The sequence below is a fragment of the Triticum aestivum genome, chromosome 5B (genome assembly GCF_018294505.1).
Source record: "Triticum aestivum cultivar Chinese Spring chromosome 5B, IWGSC CS RefSeq v2.1, whole genome shotgun sequence".
Lineage (NCBI taxonomy): Eukaryota > Viridiplantae > Streptophyta > Magnoliopsida > Poales > Poaceae > Triticum > Triticum aestivum.
In genome coordinates this window covers 701,641,408-701,653,003 of record NC_057807.1, presented here as the reverse complement: position 1 = coordinate 701,653,003, position 11,596 = coordinate 701,641,408, and the positions used below count along the sequence as shown (strand labels likewise).

The following is an 11,596-nucleotide window of genomic DNA, read 5'->3' as shown; positions in this document are numbered from 1 at the left end:
CTTGTTTTGTTTATCTCGTAGCATCCTTTACAGCGTGAGTCAGTAGTGCCGATTTTTTTTAGAAAAACTGAACATAACTATGAAGTAGTACCATCGAGAATGGAATATGCACGTGTTAGGCCTACGTGGGCGTACGTATCGGTAGGTAGCTATCTATTTACAGAGTGCCGGTTGTTGTTTATAGTACAAGATTAACAAGGTGTTGCATGTTATATAGCTCAGCTCTACGCCTCGAGTATGTAGCACCAGATGTCGCATCATGCTCTGTCTCTACACCACGACCTTGTAGCACTTGTGTATGCTATCCGAGTAGATATATCCCGAGCCGTCCACGCCGTGGCCCGCGCTGTAGCTGTTAAGATACTCAAAATACCTCTCGGGCATGCTCAGCTCGGCCTCCGTGGAAACCTCCTCCAGCGCCGGATATGCTAGACCGTGGTTGGTCAGCACGACACAGTGCGACTCGTGCATCGGCTTCTTCTCGTCACTGCCGCTGCCGCTGATTGACTCCTGGTAGACAACATCCTCTGCAAGAAGGTACCGACAAACACGTAGCTTATCTCTTATTCTGAACCCTTTGCCATCTTCTGATGACATGAAATCAAACACCAACTTCTTCAAGTGGTCGTGGGATAGTCTAACATTAAACTCGCGATTCTTTCTACGGCCTCGACGTGCATACTTCACTTTAAAGCCGCACTCCATGATACCAAGGGTCGCATGGTAAGCACAATCTCCTGTGCATCGGTTAGGCAAGTCAGTTTTTAGTTGTTACAAATGAATGAAGACTTCAAAAACACTACAGACGGACTCATAGGATTGTGATGACATACTCTAACCTTCACGGTTCAATTCCCAGACTCACATTTACTGGATTTTCGTTTCTTCCACCAAAAACAAAAACATGTCCGGGTGGTGTGTGCCATTAAAAAAACAGAAAAAAAATGAGCATGTAACGAATATCAATTTAAATAGTACATGGAACAGTATAGCATCTTGAGTGGGAAATGCATGGAGCTCTCACGTGCCACACACCCCTATATGAATATAGTATTAAGAAAATAGCTGAAAATCCTCATCCAGAGTAAAAGTTTGATATCCAAAAATATCCGTTTTTTTTTGGAATTTCCTGGTATTTCTTATAATATTATATTTAATATGGGTGTGTGTGGGGGGCACCCGAGAGCCACAAATCCTCATCCAGAGTAAAAGTTCGAAATAAACTACAGACTAAAAGTGCGACAATATATTACAAAAGTGCAAATTAAATAGAAGGAATGAGCATATAAAATAAATAGCGATTAAAATAATACTCCTACATGTAACAGTACAGCATTATCTAAAGTGCAATAGTTCAAAATGAATGAGTAAAATGCAATAATATTACAAATGTGTAAAATTAAATTGAACGAATGAACAGAAGAATTAAATACACGGTTATGAATACTGGAATATCAAAATTCACTCTTCACAAGTTCATATTGATGCATGCTCCCACAGGCTGACACGGTTGGCACATGGACATGTAGTTATGATTCGGCCTTAATGACCGTCTCGTTTTCCCTATCCGTGACTTCACACGTTCACATTCTAGCATTAATCTGTGTGGAGCGACCCCCAACACCACAGTCTCGACATCTAAATACATTCCCCAAATATTTGAACTTCAACAGATTTTTACACAAAATGTTCGATCCACAAACCGTTTGAAAGCTCATTATCAGGTCTTTAAAATAAGACCAATCTTGGACAATTTTTTTCAACTAACAGGATCAATCTTGCATATATTTGATCAACTTTGAACATTTCATTTTTAAACTAGACATTAGGGTCGCCAAAACGGAGTGAACAAATTGTATAGAGCAAGTCTGGACATGTAGATGCGCAAATCGGATGATTAGGGCAGCAAGATGCAGTGGACAACGGTCTACTAATGCAGACAAGTAGTGAAGCGAGCGACAATGTTTGGGGCTGCAAGATGAAATGGGCCACGGCGTAAAGCGATGCCCAACACAAAGTCGAACAAACGAGCTCTTGCAAAAGAGAGCATGTTTCATTCTGATAGAAGGAGATGGAGGTTGCAAATGTTGACAGCAAGTAGTACTACATGGGACATAAAAATAATACTCTATCCGTTCAATATAGAAGGCTTGTTTAGAAAATTAAAGGAGTACTTTGACATTAACCATCTGCTTATTGTTTCTTAAGCATCTGATTATGTATTAAATCTTCCACACTATCTTCCGTCTAGCCTCGTCGATGCTCAGAGTAGTGAGGATCCGTCCATTTTCTTTATTCTTGTCACTTCCAATAGGTCTTTGATTTCCCTTGGTTTTTGTTTTCTGGCGGCATCAGTGAGGTGGTGGCGGCAATGATGCACTACCTCGACTATATCTGTTTCAACAGTCACAAATGGACTGTGATGGTGGGTGATGCTAGATCTGTGGGCTCTCTTTGGTTCTTAGCAATTGGGGTGCCAATCAAGGAGAGTAGTTGGCTGGCTTTTAGTGTGGCGACCTTGATCTGTTCTGTAGCAAGGTCCGGTGTCTCCAACCATCTATATAGTTGGTTGGTGAAGAATTGCAAGCCTAAGCTGTATGGGATGGTGCCCTAACCGATGTTTCTTTGGCAGATCCTAGATCTTGCTGGAAGTGGGTGTCTGTTGTGGACTCAAAGCCTTGAATGGTGGGGTGTTTGCAGGTGCCTCTCTCCCTAGTGTATTTTCAAGATTCGGCAGATGGTGTACAACAAAGAAAAAAGACTGACCAATATGGTTTCCATTGTAATTTCATTTTCTACTCATCGCTTTATGTCATGGCGTCTTACCATTGTACTGACTACTATTTTCCTTGATGAATATAAAATATGAGACGCCCTTCAAAGGGCTTTTCTCAAAAGAAAAATATTAAGAGTTTTCGAACAACCTATCACGGTGCCGCAACATGCATGCCTTTGACTAGTTGCAATGGTCACCTGTCAAGATGGCAACGAGGACCAAACCAGCCGGTTTTTGCATGCCCATTCCCGTCCACGCTAGAAAACCACAAGCCTGTCCCCGCCCCCGTCTCGGTGCACAGGGCTGTTTTTTGCCTGTCACTTAAACCCGTCGAGTTTTCTCTACCCACGGGGAACCCGTCCCCGCGAGCAGTCAACAAAAACAGCAACATTTCTCAAGAAAATAGGAGTATATTTCAGCAATATGTAGATTGGTATAAGAAATGTGCAACTGGTCATGTGGAGGTGGCAGCTGCAGGCGGGATGGGAAAAATACGGGCGGGGGGGGGGGGGGGGGGGTTAAAGCAGGATGTTAGGTTTTGGTTGGATCATGTCCATTCCATGGCCTATATGTCGGTAGCTTCACGGTTATGGCAGGTTTCGGGTTCAAGTACTACTACAACGAGTTTCAACCCGCGAAACAAGCCAGGTTTGATAGTTTACCCAACAACGGTCCCGTGGGGTAAGAAACATGCCCATCCCCATCCCTAATAGGGTAAAATCCCATGGGAACGCATGTTATAGGGCCCCATTGCCATCTTGAGTCACATGCATAGTTAAGAGGCCCCTTTGATTCCATGTATAGTTAAGAGGACCCTTTGATTAGCAGGATTCTTAAACCCACAAATATGGACAAACATAAGACTATGTGCCCCCTCCTTTGATTCTCATGATTCTTAAAATGTTTAAATAGGAAAATATATAGGATTAGAGTGTCCCTAAAAGACCAGGAAACTATAGGAATTTGGATAAAGGAGTGTTTGAGTTTGTATCAAGAGGTTTGAGTTTGAGTGGATGAAATATATTTTCTATAATGCAACGAAATCCTAAAGTAGGATTCTAATCCTGTGGATCAAATGGCCAAAGTAAGATTTTTTTAAAGATATAAATCCTTTGAAATTCATGTAAAATTCCTTTTTGAATCAAAAGATCCTCGAACTGCAAGGCCTGGATGCATTGGCTTACATTAGTACCAAGATTTGCAAATGCAAAACAAGCCTTGTATATTTGAATTTCCCATTTCTAGAGATATGTATTGTAAACCTGAGAGTACACACTGATTCAAAGAATAAAATAGGAAGTACGATAAATAAAATAATGGAATTCAAGTATAAAATACAAAATACCAAAGAATAGAATGAGATATTATCAACTAGAATACCATGAAGTAGATAAAAATTGCATATAGCACACAGTAGATTAAAGAATAGTGTAAGCCATATAAATAAAATATTAATAAAATGAATTATTACAATTTTCTGATGGAAGTAACAATGTCATATTACAAATTCATTACCAAGTTGGTAATGGATAAAAAAATGACCTTAAAACTACAAAAAAAATATTACAACCTCTAAAGCTGGATACTCTCCTGCTACACTAAGAGGTAGGCTAAAACAACTTCCTCGCCTAGAGGCCAAAAGGTGCCAAGTTGTCAATTTAAGGCATCCCTGTTCAGACTTCATCTTTTGAAGCTTTGAGCCCTCATGAAAACACAAACCGACAAACACCTGATTTTTGTACGTAACCAGTACCACAATAACTTCTCTTCTCCATCCAGCACAGCCTCTCAGATAGGACCCACATTCAGTCTCTAAGATTTGTACCTCTAAATCAGGCGCCATAGAGAGTATGGCCTTGCCACCAAAACAGTTGCTCCCTCCAATCCAAATTACTTGTCGCATTGGATGCATCTAGACGTATTTCAGTTCTAGATACATCTGTTTGAGTGGCAACTAATATGGATCAGAGGGTATTTCTTTTTGATAGCCCTTTTGAGTATTTAATTCATTTTGAGCATTATGTGGATTAACCAAATCACCACAACAAGCCATACGGTTTGTGTGTGTTATTGTAGGGATGCATGTTACAAATCGGCAATATAAGAAACTAAGTGCCACAAAACAGATGAATAGGATTAAGCATCATGTGGATTCCCTGGATGGCCTCCAGCAAACCAGTTACATCGTGGTTGCTTGTGGTAACAAAAAACAACTAATCTAGCAAGTCATACTTAGAAAAAACAAATAATGATGAGTCTGGATAATCTCCTACCTTAACGATCTTAACTTAATTACAAGTTGGACATGTTGTAGGATCGCAAGCTTAAGAGCAACTTTTTTCTGTATAAGATCGACCATCTAGTTTGCCACGTACTACCAGTTTGCATACACAGTATGTAGCCTCACTGCGTTATGACAGTAGAGACCTTAATTAGAATGCAAGTGGATTGTATTGCTAAATGCCTGCCAAAGTTCGGCCACATTGTAAAAACCAAAGCCAATATTGTGAGTGCACTCGTACTTAGTCAATGCACCACCCTTAAATGTGTTGTGGTGATACTAAAGGGCACATGAGCTATTCCAAGACCTGGCCCACTAGGTCGGCGAACTGAGCACATCAGATAGCGCAGGCGGCAGCGAGGATGTGGAAATTGGATGAGTCAAAAGAGACTAGATGGTGGCTCAGGCATCGGCGAGCTAGTGGTGAGTAGGGGATCTGGCATGGTATCTAGTCTGTTCATGTTGGTTAAATCATTGATAGTCGTGCGAGTGCGGTTGTAAGGCCAACTCCAAGGCACGATCCAGGCGGACGTCCAATTTGCCCGGATTTTATCTGTTTAGGTCGGCAAAACGGATAGCAGACAGAAGGACACGTCCGGACATGGTCTTTGTACCTAACGGTGCTACAGCATTTGGGATGTCCTCCACGGGTATTTCATCAAACACCTGGCAGGCACAGTAGCTCCTCCACGACATCGTGGCCGGGCGCGGCCCTTCGTGCCGCATGCATAGCAACGCCCGCCTGCAGGGTCCTCAGGACGCGTCGGCACCCAGCGGCGCCACCTCATTCCACCGCCGGCCACCCTCCTCTGCTTGGCGCTGGTGGGAGTAGTGCGTGGCGTGGCTGCGGGCGTGCGCACGGGAGTAGTGCGCGGGCCGGCCATGGGTCAGCTTCCAGCAGCACGTCACCAAGAACGGCGGGGGCATGTCGCCATCATCGAGGAGATACACGGGCTCATCCGCGTGTACAAGGACATGCACATATAGCGCCTGCCAGCTATCCTGATGCCCCCTTCATGGGGGTGTGGGCATGCCTGTACGTGCTGCCGCTGCAGCAGGAAGGTCCCCGTGGTGGTGTACTTCCATGGTAGCAGGTTCAGCGGCGGCTCTGCCACGTGGAGCTGCTACCACAAGTTCGTTGCTCAGCTCCCCAGCCGTGATGTCGTCGACTACCGCCTCACACTGGAGAACCGCCTGCCCGCCGCGTTCGACGACAAGGACGCACGGCAGCGGCAGAGCATCCATGGCCGCGGCGACGATGAGGATGCGCAGCAGCAGCAAGGCATCCATGGCCGGCATGGTGGGAGGAGAAATAGAGAAAAAGAGGATTGCTGGCGAGGCGCATTGATGGACACTAGTGGATTTTTGGATTTGGCTCTCTGCCAGATATGTCTATGTGATTGGGGCTGGGTGGCGGCATACAATTCCGATGCAGAGACGGCTCTATGGGGTAGGGTCATGGTTCAGCATGGCAGGCGCGGTGATGTTGTGAACTTGTGATGCAAGGGTCCCTTGTTTTGGCTCAAAAATTGACAAAGCCATGTTTCCGCTCAAATTTGGCTCACACCAACTTGGTCATCATTTAGCTTGCTGATATTTGCGGTTTTCCAGTTTCTACTAACATTTAGTTCAGACATACACCACACTCACATCATCACAAAGGACACACACATTATGGCATGTTTAGTGTGCATGACTTACCTGGCTCCTGCCTCCTTGGTGGTGGGATAATATGCAAGCCACGGAAAGGCCTTTTCCTCCAACTGAATATGAAATTGAAGTCGGCTCGCTGAAAATTCTTGTATACTGTAAAAATATAAGCAATACTAAGTAACAGAAGCATATTAACAACAATCTGAAACAATAAGTACAAGTAAAAAGATCATACTATATGATTGTATGTGGCATATTTCTGTAGAGGCGGAGTCTAGACCAACCCCCAACATTTCCTAAAAATGTCATAAAAAGGGTAGCCTCTTTATTTGATGTCAATACATGGTTGACTGCTACAGACTGTACAAAGAGCTAGAACTAAATGACATCAGTACCTCTTCAATCGAGGTGCCATCAGTTTGCTTCTGCCCATCAGCCCCATCCTCTTGGTCCTGACCATCTGCCTCCATCTTCGCAGCTTCAGCCTCCTCGGACACTTCAGCCATCTTGGTGACAAGCTTGGGGAGCACAAACTCAGTAGGAACTTGGCCAGTGCTCAACGCCTGATATCACAGTGGCGAATGGTGCATGTCAGTACATAGCATAGGGTGCTTCAAACTAAACAATGCGCTGGAGCTAAATAATACACGTCATGTTACCTTCTCAAGCCTTGTAACTTCGTCAAGCATCTGAGAGTTCATGATAGCAGCCTACAGATGAAAAACATGTTAAACACAAATTCACAGCCAGATGTATTACAAAGGAAAATAGAAGATACTGACATTTTCAACACGACATAGATACGGTAACTGAGTACAAAGGATGCCTCAGTAACTGGGATGGACATGGACATCATGGTAAGAATAAAACATATGGAAGTAAATATGAAGCCCATACAGAACATGCCAGAAAAAGACCTGACCATTTTCTTTCCCTGAATGCAACAGTCAAGTAATAGGGGTTCTACTCAACTTGAAATAATGACATGAACATGCTATGTCCAAAACAGAAAGAGGGAGTCAAGTACCTTGAAAGCTGTGATTTGTGCAGGCGTTGGAGCGACTACTTTAAGACCTTGCTCTTTTGTGGTACCTTGAGCATCCACCACTGCTGGAGTACGAGCTTTGACAGCAACCTTCTCTGTAGCCTCCTCTGCCTCCTTTGGGTGGAACTTTTTCACTGCTTCAGCTCTCTCCTACAGAAACACAATCTCATATAAATTTTCAGACACAGATAAGCATTCATGCAACTAATTCACAGATAATCAGTTAAAAGAGTTGCTCTTTTCCCCTTTTTGCTGCCAGCACTTCTGCGGTCAATTCCAAAATCATTTTGGAAATTATTCCGAAGGAAATAAACAAACCTGTGCAGAATAAATCAACAATCAAGCAGCGATGGGATTTCTGTGCAATACCCACAACCTCTAAAAAACCTTCTTGATAAAATGATTAGGGCATGGTATAAATCAACAACTCCTAGTTTTTCATTTAAATAAGCAAACACGCCGAAGGCGCAAAATGGAGAAAATGATTAGAAGAAAAGAGTATTAACAACTGACAGTACTCATAAACCATCAATTAATGGCAGTTACTCTTTTCATTTAGAAGTCCTCTAAATTTTTGACTTGATGCTCTAACTAAGGGGCTAGCACAATAGCATCTAGGTGGCATGTTTAACCAGTATACGCCTTCACATAAAAAATAAACATGACTTAAAGCAGAAAAGTTTATTCATTAGCATAAATCCGTAAACCACATAATATTGCAATGCTGCTTAATTTTGACTTCGCTTGAACTAACTCATATCTTAGATAACGAACACATATATTGGCAGGTGTGTGTGGACCATCGATACATGTAACATATTATGTTCAGACATTATATCACTAGATTTCTGGGTTTATTATAAAAGAAAATTTATAAACAGTTGGTTTCCCGTATATGAAAAACCAAGCAAGGTTCAACTCAGCACAATGGCATACAAATGGTAAATGATATTTCATCATTAAAAAATGCAAACATAGGTTGTTGCCTTAGAAACTATGATTAGTTATGAAATGAGAGAAAACTGCAGCGAAAATTAAACAGATGTCATTCAGAACAAAATCATCGGCTCTATACAGAACTATACTTGGAAAACATTATTATCAAGAAAGCAAACCTGAGTACAGATGACTATCAAATATCAAAAGCAGAACACAATTGTGCTATCAAGAGTTTGGTGGTAGCTAACCTGTTGTTTCACTTTCTCTATGTCCAGCAAATGCAGATGCTTCAGCTTGTGGATCACATAAAACCGGTAATCTGGTTGCTTAGTTACGGTATTATCCAGTAAGCTGAGAAATTGCAGCTTTGGAAGAGAGGCCAGGGGGTCAATCTCCGCAAGACTTGTGAGGCGATTTTTCGTCAGCACCAAAGTATGCATCTTGGGTAAAAGCTCTACATGACAGCAAAGCAAAGAGAATTGAAGAAACAGACAATCTATGGAGCAAATTATGCAAGTGACAGAAGCACATAACAACAAGACAAGATATTGTTCCTCTTACCACCAAGGTTCGGACTGATACATGTAATTCTATTGTTGTTGATTAACAGAGTGCCAAGGCGATTCATGAAAGGGAAGTTCTCAAGCTTGACAATCTCATTGTGCGACAAATCAATCATGTCAAACTGGTCCTGTTATCAAAAAAGGAACAAAGACAGTTATAAAACACAGCTAGAGAAGGAACTGGAGCAACTATAAACAATTCAAAACGAGATGAAAACCCTATGATTTCAATTTCAAATCAAGCTAAACATTTTAAATATTAAGCCATCGGTAATACAAAAAATCACCAAGAGGTGTGTCACTGATGGTAGAGTCAGTACAAGAAAGTAGGATGGTAACACAATAACAAGCCATCGGTAATACTATTCTGTCTGAACCGTTACAGCAAGATCAGCACTCTTTGGTGGACACTACGCAAAATATGCTCAAATATTACTAGATGATGCAGTCCAATACTTAATTCCTCTCAACCTTAGCTGGTATAGCTGTTGTATAAAACCCACTATTCTGAACTGTAACAGCAAAATCACTACTCTTTGGTCGACACTACGCAAAAGTGCTCAAACAGTACCCAATTACCAATATAAAACCTTGCAACCCCAGCATAACACTGTATAGCACACACTGATAAAGGTAAACTCCATGCTTACTACATGGCCAAGGATTACGAATCCACCAGCAGAGATGCTACTCGGCTAGCATCGGGGTACCAACAGAGATAATCCCATCACTAACATCTACTCACTTGAAAAGCACTACAGCATTACCTCCCCAAGCCTCTGTAGCCACTTCAATTGCAGCCAAGCAAATCGATAGCCAGAACTCTAAAGGTGTGGTGATCAAGTATATAAACACTCCTAGCATTCACTTCCACATGCACCAATCCTAATATATATACCTCTTGTAAAATTACTACACAATGCAGTTTAATGCTTCATTCCTCTCAACCTTTAGCTGGTATACCAGTGCATAAAAAACCACTATTCTGAACCGTAACAAGAAAATCACCACTCTTAGGAGGACACTACACTAAAATGCTCAAACAGTACCTATATCACGCCTTGCAACCCCGGCATAACATTGCATAGCAGTAGCACCCATATAATGTGTACCTCTTGTACAATTACTACACGATGCATTCCAATACTTGTCATTCCTCTCAACCTTTGCTGGTATAGCAGTAATAAAAGAATAACTATTCTGAACAGTAATAACAAAATCACCACTCTTAGGCGCACACACTAAGCTTAATTACAGCTTACAACGAGAAGGACGGGTAGGTGGCGGAGCTCACCTCGGTGGCACCGAGGTTCTCGATGATGCCGATCTTGTTGCCTGCCGCGGAGGAGGAGGAGAAGACCAATCGAACCGGTTAGACAGGGGAGAGAAAGCGAGAACCCTAGATCTGGCGAGGGGAAAGGGGGCGGGGGCGAGGGCGAGGGAAACCTCGGAGGTCGAGGACGCGCTCCTTCATGGCGCTGATAAACTGGGGGCTCCGCCGAATCAGGTCGGCGTTAAGCCTCCCCATGGCGCCGCCGCGGCGTCTGGTGGCGCGGTAGCCCTGCGGCGTGGGCGCGCCGCGGCGGTGGCGTCCCCTTCCCTGCCGCCGCTGGCGGCTTGTGCTTCGTTCGAAATGAAGTAGCGCGACGGAGAGGAGAAAAGGAGGGAGGGAACCTGGCCGTGGAGATAACACGCTTCTATCGAATTGGGCTGCCAACTAGTAAGGATTAGGGCCTTACCGACACTCGAGGCCCGATACACATCCTCCCCCTTCTTCCCAAAAAAGAAACATGAAATCATTAATTAGAGTATTCTTTGCAAAGGTCTCTCCCACCTTCCCGTCACTTGTCCTGAGAGTTTTTTTTTTCATAGATCCGTAATGCTTTACTCTTAAACCGCGTGTCCAAATCTTAAACCGTTTTCACCGTTGTATTCCTCGTGTCGAGATCTTTAAAACTAGATCCCATGTTAATAAGTTTTGAGAAAAAAATAATTTTAAAAAAAATGAACGAAAAAACCGAACCGAAAGCACATTTTTTATTCCTTTCCGAAAGAGGCACGATTGCGCCTCTCGCGGAAGTGTACAAAAGATACGTTTTTTTCGTTTTCGAGAGGCGTGGCCGTGCCATTCGCAAAAGCAAATCCATGCCTCTCGCGGAAGCAAAAGAAAAAAACATTTTTTCGTTCAAATTTTTTTATTTTTTTTGTCTAAAAGCTAAGAAAGACCAATGAAAAACCAGAAAAAAATAAAAAAAATCTAAAGAGCTAAAAATGCGTGCGAAAAAAAAACAAATAAGAAAGAGCGTCCAGAGCACGACATGTGGCGACGGCTGAGAGCT

General features: G+C 42.8%; 1 protein-coding gene across 2 annotated transcripts; it reads right to left on the bottom strand.

The window, feature by feature from the left end:
- Nucleotides 1–4,226: 4,226 nt before the first annotated feature.
- On the bottom strand, nucleotides 4,227–10,883 carry LOC123117810 (U2 small nuclear ribonucleoprotein A'). Of its 2 annotated transcripts, XM_044538481.1 has the most exons (9): nucleotides 10,704–10,883; nucleotides 10,552–10,592; nucleotides 9,256–9,385; nucleotides 8,943–9,148; nucleotides 7,738–7,905; nucleotides 7,370–7,420; nucleotides 7,106–7,273; nucleotides 6,946–7,006; nucleotides 4,227–6,863 (listed from the first exon to the last, which is right to left on the bottom strand). In XM_044538481.1, the coding sequence occupies exons 1-9, from the start codon at nucleotides 10,783–10,785 to the stop codon at nucleotides 6,730–6,732; spliced, it is 1,041 nt and encodes a 346-aa protein (XP_044394416.1). In that variant the 5' UTR covers nucleotides 10,786–10,883; the 3' UTR covers nucleotides 4,227–6,729. The 2 variants fall into 2 exon arrangements, with proteins under 2 accessions (XP_044394416.1, XP_044394417.1); XM_044538482.1 differs by lacking the exon at nucleotides 6,946–7,006.
- Nucleotides 10,884–11,596: the final 713 nt, after the last annotated feature.